The sequence below is a fragment of the Stegastes partitus genome, unplaced genomic scaffold (assembly GCF_000690725.1).
Source record: "Stegastes partitus isolate 25-593 unplaced genomic scaffold, Stegastes_partitus-1.0.2 Scaffold417, whole genome shotgun sequence".
Classification (NCBI taxonomy): domain Eukaryota; kingdom Metazoa; phylum Chordata; class Actinopteri; family Pomacentridae; genus Stegastes; species Stegastes partitus.
In genome coordinates, this window is record NW_007578148.1 from 164,761 (window position 1) to 175,865 (window position 11,105).

Sequence of the window (11,105 nt, forward strand, 5' to 3'; positions counted from 1 at the left end):
AAAAGTGGGTTGATAAGAAATTTTTAAAAAGTTATTTCAAAAAGTATTTAATATATCGATTAAATATCACAAACGGCTTTATACATGTTCATATTTTAAAAATATCAGGCAAATCAAAAAGGAACAGAAATGGTTTCAGCTGCTGAACCTTCTGACCCCCAAGACCTGCTGGAGGTTTGGAGGAAGTGTGGTTTCAGGAAAATTACTCATATTTTACTATCTTAAGGAGGCAACAACTGTAAAAACAGAGAGTCGGTGAATTTTGAACTGTTCTGATGATCCTTGAACTGCTGATTGTTGACGTGCCGCTCATTCTACGTGTTGCACCTAAAAAAAATCACCAAAAATAAACCGTTTGCACTGTTTATATTCTGTAAAAAACAAAAAATTCGGTGCTTCCCAGAGTAACTGTGAAGCTATTAGTGACCCAGCTGCAACCAACAGTCGTGTCACAAAAATTCAGGGACGTTTTGGCTGAACTGCAGGCGGTGTTCACATAAAACACAATGTTTAGTGCAGAATGGAGCTCTAAATATCTACAGTAGGTGGAGTCATTAGGTTTTTCCAGCATGAGTAACACTTGTGGATGCTTTTAGTTTATGAACAATGGAAGAAATGCAGCTTTTGTTTTATCTTTGTTAATGATTTCTGTCATTCTAACTCTGTGTTTAGCAGAACTGTGACAGGAGCAGCGTCAGGGTGTCTAAAGAGGAAGCGTCTGTTTGTGTTTGTCTCACATGTTGCCAGGTGATGCCTTCTCTCTGGTACTCCCCTTGTTCCTGCTGCAGGATGAGCTCGATGAAAAGCTGCTGCAGCTTCTCGTTGCAGTAGTTGATGCAAAACTGCTCGAAGCTGGGCGGCGACAAAAAGGAACAGACGCTTGAGCAACAGCGACGACTGACTGACGAACAGCAGGTGACTGTCGAAACCACAAACCTGTTGTTGTCAAAGATCTCGAAGCCGTAGATGTCCAGCACGCCGATCACGGTGTTTTTCCCGTGAAGCACCGGGTTGTAGTCCTTCACCTCGATGACGCTGTTGATGCGACTCACGATCCAGCCGAACAGTCGCTCGTAGAGAGCCTGCAGCAGAGAAACGAGATGGAGCAGGAGATTTAAGCGATGTGACGGCTGTGGAAGCTGATAAGAGAAAGCAAGTCACAGTGGCAGTGCAAGTGTTTCATCCTGTACAAGTCTGCCCAACTTGTAAACCTCCTGTTAGGCCAAACAGTCAACGGATGATGCAAGGAAGCAGCACCTTGGCAAAGGCGTCTCGTCCGAAGCAGGCGTCCTGCTCGCTGTGTCCCTTCTCGATGACCTCGCCGCCGCCGGTCGCCACCGTCCGGTACAGGAGGCTCTTACAGACGCCGTCCGGATCCGTGGACGTCAGCTGGGAGATGTGCTGCACAGCCTCCAGTCCGACGACCTGAACGCTCTCACCGTCGCTCTCAAACTGCACATTTCCCTGAAAAACAAACCGATAAAACTTCATGTTTGCAAAACTTTAACATCCATTGTTGGACATTTCTGTCACTTTAATCCCACAAGAGCACAAAACATCACCACAGGAGCCAGATTCAAGTTGGGAACTGAATATTTTTTTTTGCTGCTATTTGCATTTCTATATTTATTTATTCATGCTTCCACTCCTAATATTCAGTATTTAATGTATTGTATTGGACCAAAATTGGTATTTTCATGGTATTTTAGGTTTGTTTAGGTTGTTTTTGTATGAGGGAAACTGGATTTTTCCTCACTGTAGTTTCATCTTAAACCGTGACGTAAAGTCCTCTTTGGAAACAGAACAACCATGAAGAAGGAGACAGAACTCAGAGATGTCTTCTTTGCAGAATGACACAATTAAAATGAAAGAAATCATTAAAAATAAATAAATAAATGAATGCTGAATTTCTTTAATAATTTCTTTTACAAAAAAAAAAAAAAAATGCAATCAACATTTTTCCAAGTGTCCACAGCCGTCACCAACGCTGGAAATAAATGTTGACTTTACATGTGATTGTTATTTTACTCTTTACATTTCTAATCGTTTCTTTCACTGCCTGCATTCAGCTGAAAATCCACTAATTGTTGCTCCTCCACTCTTAGCTGCAGCTGAGTCACTAAAAGGTTTAACAGCTGCATCTAAGAGAGCAGAATTATTTTTTTTTTTGCAGAATCTGGTTCATATGAATCCGTCATTTTTGGCCATTTTTTAAACAACACACACAGGATAAAGCGATTTTGACGACATATTAAAATTTTACACTTAAATAAGGTTAATTTTGCCAAAGAAACCAAACGATCAATTCAATAAAAGTCACAGTATTTCTAATAAAAGGTGTAATTTTGCTAATTTTTTTAATCCACTGGCAGTTCTGGTTTTGTTTTCATCGACCAGAGGAGTCGCTGTGAGGTCTGTGGAGTAAAACGACGTCAAATGTGCGATCCTACATCCATAAACCTCTCTCTACCTCTTGACTAACTGAGCTTTAACTTACCAGAAGCAGGATGGAGGCGAGGATCTGGTAGATGGAGGAAATCTCCTCCTCCGAGAAGCCGATGACACTCAGAGCGCTCATCACTGCCTTGTGGCTCGTTCGATCATTGTTGGACGTCTGGAGGGGAAAAAAGAAGGAAAACGATTCACAATTTGTTCCTGAAATGGATGATTTTTTCTTAAATCATGCCAAAGAAAACACTTAGATGTATTTCATTTTGTCTGAACTGAAGATGAACTCACGGCGGCTGCAGCTCCTTCTCTGGTGTAAACATAAGCAGCAGGATCGTTGTGCAGGTGAAACGACTCCAGCATCTCATCAGAGCCTCCACGAAGCAACTGGAAAGACAAAAACACCGTCAGAGTGCAGGAGTCATGGGAGGTGCAGCTGATGATTTAAGGTGTGTAATTAAAACAAACTCTAGCGCCTCTGTTTCGTGAGCGCAGTTCATTTAAACAACTGTAAATGCTTCCCTCCAAACCTCAGTCTGCTTCCAAACTAAAATATAAACGTAGAAACGTCTGAACAAACCAGAAGCAGCATGTTTGCCTGATTCTGGAGCCCCACATAGTTCAGTAACGGTACCAGAACCATCACGTCTTCATTCGTGTTCACAACTGAGAAGTTTCTGCAGCTGCTTTATCTACGTTTTAGAAGCTTTTTAGGAGTTTTCAGTTTGTAAACAGAACGTCGTCCAGTGCATTTACTTCAATAGAGNTTTTGACAACTTTTCCGAAGCTCCTCAACCTACTGATCGGTAACATGTTGTTGGTTCGGGAAGCTTAGCCAAATCTAAAGTGTGCTATTTCAGCAAAATGACTTTACTCTAAATGTCTCAAACTGTAAAAACAGAAAAAAAAAACATTGAATTTGTGAGATTATCTGTGATGTGTTGTTGTTGATATTTACTCAAAAAATGCTGCTTTTCATTCCCTAACCGAGGATGAATTAGTGACTCAGCTGTGAGCAACAGTCATGTGATGAAAATTCAGAGACAAATATAGAAGCCAAGTAAAAATGAAAATATTCAAATATCTACAATGAGTAGAGCTGCCGTTTTTCACAGAACTGGACACACCAGCATGTTGATTTTTAAAGTGTTTGTCAACTACGTCTCGATGCTACATCACACGAAGGTGACAGACGCTGCGGTTGGTCCTCACCTTGCGCGAGGTGTAGTGAGGATGCTGCGACAGCTTGGTGTCCATGCTCTCCAGGCAGACGGTGTCGGTTACTTTACCGACGCTCAGACAAGCTTCGTCCAGGATGGAGATGATGCCTTTGTGGGGCTGCTCCACCAGGTCCACGATGATCTGGTTGTTGAAGTAGTCGATCTGTGAGGTTAGAGAAACAACAACAATCAGGTTTCTGGGGTTTTGCTGCCTCTGTGCTGCTTTGTTCAGAGTAGCTATAATAAAAAACATAAAAACAAACTCTGGCCTGTTTTACCTGTTTTGTATTAACAAACAACCTCATCAGAGAAAATAATGCTGCTCAGATTGATGTTTCTTTAATGTGTTTGCAGATAGTTTATAAAGTTTTTCATCCTCTGATCTGGTTGATTAATATCATATAAATACTGTCATCATGGAAGCATAATAAAAATGGGAATATACGTTTTTTGTTTGTTTGTTTAACCCTCTAAAAAACCAGCGGTGCATCTGAAAGGCTTTTTGTCTTTAAACAAAAAAATTATAGAATTTTTCAGCTTAGGAAATTTAACTTATTGCATATTTTTAATCAATGACACAAGAAATAACAAATTTTTATGTTTAATAGTTCCTGAAATATAGTTGTTCAGATTTCAATGTGCTGCTAAAAGTGGGTTGATAAGAAATTTTTAAAAAGTTATTTCAAAAAGTATTTAATATATCGATTAAATATCACAAACGGCTTTATACATGTTCATATTTTAAAAATATCAGGCAAATCAAAAAGGAACAGAAATGGTTTCAGCTGCTGAACCTTCTGACCCCCAAGACCTGCTGGAGGTTTGGAGGAAGTGTGGTTTCAGGAAAATTACTCATATTTTACTATCTTAAGGAGGCAACAACTGTAAAAACAGAGAGTCGGTGAATTTTGAACTGTTCTGATGATCCTTGAACTGCTGATTGTTGACGTGCCGCTCATTCTACGTGTTGCACCTAAAAAAAATCACCAAAAATAAACCGTTTGCACTGTTTATATTCTGTAAAAAACAAAAAATTCGGTGCTTCCCAGAGTAACTGTGAAGCTATTAGTGACCCAGCTGCAACCAACAGTCGTGTCACAAAAATTCAGGGACGTTTTGGCTGAACTGCAGGCGGTGTTCACATAAAACACAATGTTTAGTGCAGAATGGAGCTCTAAATATCTACAGTAGGTGGAGTCATTAGGTTTTTCCAGCATGAGTAACACTTGTGGATGCTTTTAGTTTATGAACAATGGAAGAAATGCAGCTTTTGTTTTATCTTTGTTAATGATTTCTGTCATTCTAACTCTGTGTTTAGCAGAACTGTGACAGGAGCAGCGTCAGGGTGTCTAAAGAGGAAGCGTCTGTTTGTGTTTGTCTCACATGTTGCCAGGTGATGCCTTCTCTCTGGTACTCCCCTTGTTCCTGCTGCAGGATGAGCTCGATGAAAAGCTGCTGCAGCTTCTCGTTGCAGTAGTTGATGCAAAACTGCTCGAAGCTGGGCGGCGACAAAAAGGAACAGACGCTTGAGCAACAGCGACGACTGACTGACGAACAGCAGGTGACTGTCGAAACCACAAACCTGTTGTTGTCAAAGATCTCGAAGCCGTAGATGTCCAGCACGCCGATCACGGTGTTTTTCCCGTGAAGCACCGGGTTGTAGTCCTTCACCTCGATGACGCTGTTGATGCGACTCACGATCCAGCCGAACAGTCGCTCGTAGAGAGCCTGCAGCAGAGAAACGAGATGGAGCAGGAGATTTAAGCGATGTGACGGCTGTGGAAGCTGATAAGAGAAAGCAAGTCACAGTGGCAGTGCAAGTGTTTCATCCTGTACAAGTCTGCCCAACTTGTAAACCTCCTGTTAGGCCAAACAGTCAACGGATGATGCAAGGAAGCAGCACCTTGGCAAAGGCGTCTCGTCCGAAGCAGGCGTCCTGCTCGCTGTGTCCCTTCTCGATGACCTCGCCGCCGCCGGTCGCCACCGTCCGGTACAGGAGGCTCTTACAGACGCCGTCCGGATCCGTGGACGTCAGCTGGGAGATGTGCTGCACAGCCTCCAGTCCGACGACCTGAACGCTCTCACCGTCGCTCTCAAACTGCACATTTCCCTGAAAAACAAACCGATAAAACTTCATGTTTGCAAAACTTTAACATCCATTGTTGGACATTTCTGTCACTTTAATCCCACAAGAGCACAAAACATCACCACAGGAGCCAGATTCAAGTTGGGAACTGAATATTTTTTTTTGCTGCTATTTGCATTTCTATATTTATTTATTCATGCTTCCACTCCTAATATTCAGTATTTAATGTATTGTATTGGACCAAAATTGGTATTTTCATGGTATTTTAGGTTTGTTTAGGTTGTTTTTGTATGAGGGAAACTGGATTTTTCCTCACTGTAGTTTCATTTTAAACCGTGACATAAAGTCCTCTTTGGAAACAGAACAACCANGCTCAGATGAAATGTTTCACTGTGTGCAGAGGAAACTATTAAATGTCTAATTTTGGCTAAAAATAAAATCTGTTGTCACAGATCATCACTTCCTTCTGAAAGTCAAACCCCTTCTTGCATAAACGGCATCATTTCTGCTTTTTTCACATAATTTTGGCACAGTGGTGGTTGTTGTTTTACAGCCATGTTGTTAAAGTTTCCTGGTCAGTGACTGTGTTTGTGGAACAATCATCACGTTTTGCAGAAGGTGTGAGTTTACCTGGTAAAACGAGTGGAAGTTCCTCTCGCCGTCCTGCTGCTGGACCACCCTGGACTGAAACAGCAAAAAACAGATTGTGGTTGTAAAACCAAAACATCCAAATAATCAGACACCAATCAAATCATTCTGTGACGGCTCAAGCTGCTGCTGAGTTTTAGGGTGTTTCAAACTTACATACAGGAAGCAGAGAAGAAAATAAACAAACTAAATTTATCAGAGATGCAACAATTAGTCAACTGAAAGAAAAATAATCAGCAGCTGCGTTTGTATTTGATCATTTTGCAAGAAATAATGACAAAGAAGTTATGCTTTTAGGTGCTAAAATGTGAGAATTTGCAGCATTTCCTGCACTGACATGATAACAACCTGAATATTTTGAGGGTTTTAACTGCTGATCAGACAAAACAGGACATTTAATGACATAACTGGGATGTTGTTCAAACAACTATTCAAGAAAATTAGCAAAAATCATCCTCAACATTTACATTAAGCTGAAAGATACAAAGACTTTTTGAGGCAACTCAAGACAAATAGCAGCTCAGCAGAGGTCAGAGCAGGTTTATGAGTCCCAGAAGGAGAAGTGAAACAACAGTGAAGCAGAAAGCTTGTCATGAGTCAACTGTCTCTCTTTATATGTCGAAGATCGATGACTTACTGGACGGCTGCTGGACTTTGGTGACAAACTCTCAGTCTGAAAACAAAGTCTTTGTGCTCTTATTTTGAAGGATTGATAACTGAACCTCACAGAGATTATACTGTGGAAAACGTTTTCAATCTGTCGCTGCACTCAAAATGTCTAAAGTAGCATCATGCAGACGAAGCCTCCGGTTCTGTGGGAATCACACAGAACCTCCAGCAGCTGTTTTTCCATCAATGTTTCACCCTCTGAACCCCAAAAACACATCAGTGGATTTGAAAAGCATCTTATCACCAAAGAAATCGCACAAAATAGCACAGAAATGTCAGGAATAAATGTATTTGTTGCCAGAGAAACATTAGATTATCAACTTTCTAGTCTTTGAGAATCAAATCTGAGCCTAAAATATTCATATTTCAGCAAAATCACTTAAAAAGTCGCCATAAGTAGAAGATTTGCTCAAATGAGATTCTGTAAAAAACAAAAAGTTCTCCACTTCTCTGCACATCTGTGGAGCCACAACTGAATCAAATGCAACCACCAAGCATGTGACAAAAATTCTGCGTTGCTGCTGTAAACAGTTCAAGATACCGACGTGAGAAAAATTATTTTCATTTTACTGACGGAGCATTTTTGAAAAAGTTAGTTCTTAAAATCTGAACCACAAAATCTGCCAGCGGGTTTATCCATCCATCCATCATCTATACACTGCTTAATCCTCACTAGGGTCTTGAGGTTCTGGAGTCTATCCCAGCTGACTCAGGGTGAAGGCAGGTTCACCTGGACAGGTAACCAGTCTATCACAGGGCTACACTTAGAGACAGACAACCAAGCACACTCACACTCACACCTACAGACAATTTAGAATCATCAATTAACCTCAGCATGTTTCTGGACTGTGGGAGGAAGCCGGAGAACCCGGAGAGAACCCACGCTGCACGGGGAGAACATGGAGACTCCACGCAGAAAGATCCCGGGTGTCCTCACCGGGACGTGAACCGGCAACCTTCTTGCTGCGACGCAACAGTACTAACCAACTGCGCCACCCTGCAGCCCAGAAACTAATTTAAAATAGTAAAATATTTAAAGCATGAAGGGTTTTCCGTATATTTTGCTGGTGGTGCTAACAGCAGTGGGTATTTAGAAAATGTTGGACATGTTGATTCCAGGTTTTCGTCAGGATTTTATATTGCAGTAAAAAAATAAACAACAGTGAGTAAAACTGCAGCAGGAGCACAAAACGTCCACCAACTGTTTCAGAACCACCTGAGAGACAAACCAGCAGCAGGAGGAGCAGGACGGCTCAGAGACTCTGTGGTTATTTCTGCCCTCTGAGAATAAATCACCGCCGCCATTATTCACACGTCGGGCTCCGAGCGCCAGACGCTTCTTTAACAGCTCTGATGAATTCAGCAGCATCAAGTGGCCTCAGGTGATCCGTTCATTAGCACACAGCAGCAGCAGCAGCTTCACACTTACATCTATTCACGGATGTTCCCTCACACCTCATCAAACATTCATGAAACTGTTTCCGGCCCCGCTCACCTTCTCCAGCAGGTAGTTGTTGATGTGTCCTCCGGTGGGATCCCCGTTGAAGTTGAAGTTGATGTCCATGTACTTGCCGAAGCGGCTCGAGTTGTCGTTGCGGTTCGTCTTGGCGTTCCCGAAGGCCTCCAGCACGCAGTTGGACTTCAGCAGCACGTTCTTCACGCTGCGGAGTCAGAGGAGGTGATTTACCGCCACATCGAACTCTCACGATGCGACTGTTTGTTAAAGCAGAGGAACCAGCCGGGCCTCACCTCTCCACTTCCGCCCGCTGGCTCGGGTTCGTGATGGCGGCGATGTACTGCATGATGTATTTACTGGCTTCTGTTTTTCCTGCACCGCTTTCACCTGGAACACAACAACAGCTGCAGCTAGACGTTCAAGTCGACGGAAATCATCCTGATACAGTGAAGTGTTTAATCAACTTTGTTTAACCTGGAATAAGTGGATCTGCTGCTCTGTGGTGTCTGACTGAAGTTGCTTTTCTGACTTTATTGAGAAAACGTTGTGGAAGAAAATGACGTGAATTAATTTAGTGTTTCTGCTGGTTTTCTTCCATTTAAGCAGGAATTTCAGCTGTATTTATTTTTGCAAAAGGACCTCTACATGTCAGCAACAATGATAAATTTGGTGCCCATTTCTTCGCCAAAGGACTGCTGCATAAACACCACATTGGCTGCATCGAGAAACAAACACAGATGTTGATTAATCAGTTCTAATATCAAAGGATTTACGCTAAAGTCAGTCTGGATCAGAAAAATCTGCTCCAACTGAGGAGGTTCAATGAGTCATTTTTATTCTGTTTGGTCTAATTTCAGATTGTTTGTGGAATATTCGGGTTCAGGTGCTAATAAATAGATCAGTTAATCTGCATTTCATAATATTTAATGCCTCTGTTTATTCCTTACACAGGTCACATTTTCTTTTTAACACGATATGATGTTGGAAGACGCAGACGTACAGATACCAGCTGCATCACAGTCACAAGTCATTCACACATCAGATCAGATTTTCTGATCATTTGTAAACTATTGTCTCGACTACATGCTCTCTTGTCCACGTAAACTCAAGTTTAGAGCATCATCAGAAACACAAACATCGAGGGTTTTAGGTTAGAAGCTGCTTCAGTGATGAACAACCAAAATATCCAAAGACAATAAAATTGATTTTCAACATAGAAAAAAGCAGCAGAAAATATTCACATTTCAGAAGCTGAAGGTTGAAAGATTGAGAGAATTGTTTGTTTGATTTTTAATAGGTGACAACTGAGCAATTTGTCAACTAACTGTTGCAGCTCTTGTGCGTGTTAAAGCACAAGAAAGAGATTTTAAAAGATGTTCAACTTAACCCTGAGAGAAAACTAATGCAGGTCTGCAGGGTTGTGACGATAAATCTTAAAATCCTCTGCACTCCACTCGACTGATCAATTCATCAGTTTACAAAAGGGTCTGTTGTGACTGAGAAGCAAAAAGGTCAAAACTTTCAGCTTCTTTGTTTTCTTGAACACTGAACTGAACTGAATATCTTTGGCTTTTTAGCTCTGAGCTGCACAATAAAAAGGTTTTCTGTAACTTTAAATGACTAGAAATGAGTCAAAATAACGTTGTTCTAAGGGGGCATATTTCAGTTTGAGATCATTCACAGACTGTTTGATCGATTTGTCCAATATTGCAGATTCCTAATCGATGACATGATTTTAAAAAAACAGTTAAAATTTCAGGTTTTTATCTTTAGGAGTTCCTGAGATGTTGTTGTTCAAACAGCCTCAGGCATTATTCAAAAAACCCCTAAAAAATCTCAGAAAGTAGTTGATAAATTAATCCAAAATTTCACAGATATCACTTTAAATATCCTCCGTTTATGATACCGGAGTGTCAGAAGGTCCCTGAGGATCTGAGATGGAATGACCCATCATCTTTAAACTCTTGTCTTGCTCCCTGTTTGTCCTGACTGACCCTCTACTGGTGATCAGGTTCAAACGTGTCAGCTGCATTATAACCGGATCAACAGCCTGAAGCCACGAACAGCAGAAGGTTCAAAGCCACAGACCTGATATGACGATGCAGGTGTCTTTGGCTCGCCTCTTCATGGCCTTGTAGGCAGCGTCCGACACCGCGTACAGGTGAGGAGGGTTTTCGTAGAGCTCCCGGCCGCGGTACGCGTCGATGGTGTCTTTACCGTAAATGTCCATCTGTCTGTACGGGTTGACGGAGACCACCACCTCTCCGATGTAGGTGTAGATACGACCCTTCTCGAACCTGATCGGACAGAAGACAAATCAAACACAGCCGCTGTTATAGATGTTATGAATGCTGTTATTGTGAACACGCTGAGTTCTGTCTGTCATGTGTGAATCAACGTCAGTTTGATGAGGCTGTTTAGACAAGAACTGAGTACTGACGAATGTCAATTAATTAAACACATAACCTGTAAAATAGGCGACTGCATATCACCCCCTTTCAGTCAGGATTTAGTACATCCACCTTTGGCTGTAGTTACAGCATCGAGCCTTTGTTGGTCTAAATCAGCCTGAACATCT

General features: G+C 41.7%; 1 protein-coding gene across 1 annotated transcript in view; it reads right to left on the minus strand.

Annotated features, from left to right (window-relative positions):
- Positions 1–11,105, minus strand: part of myo1g (myosin IG) — a 75,648-nt gene that overhangs the window by 59,817 nt on the left and 4,726 nt on the right. Inside the window, exons 2-11 of the mRNA XM_008285807.1 lie at positions 10,616–10,824; positions 8,821–8,914; positions 8,567–8,732; positions 6,385–6,438; positions 2,740–2,835; positions 2,498–2,614; positions 1,258–1,464; positions 937–1,082; positions 685–852; positions 428–431 (exon numbers count right to left, since the gene is read on the minus strand). Coding sequence (XP_008284029.1) covers positions 428–431; positions 685–852; positions 937–1,082; positions 1,258–1,464; positions 2,498–2,614; positions 2,740–2,835; positions 6,385–6,438; positions 8,567–8,732; positions 8,821–8,914; positions 10,616–10,824 — 1,261 coding nt within the window. The remainder of the gene's footprint in view (positions 1–427; positions 432–684; positions 853–936; positions 1,083–1,257; positions 1,465–2,497; positions 2,615–2,739; positions 2,836–6,384; positions 6,439–8,566; positions 8,733–8,820; positions 8,915–10,615; positions 10,825–11,105) is intronic.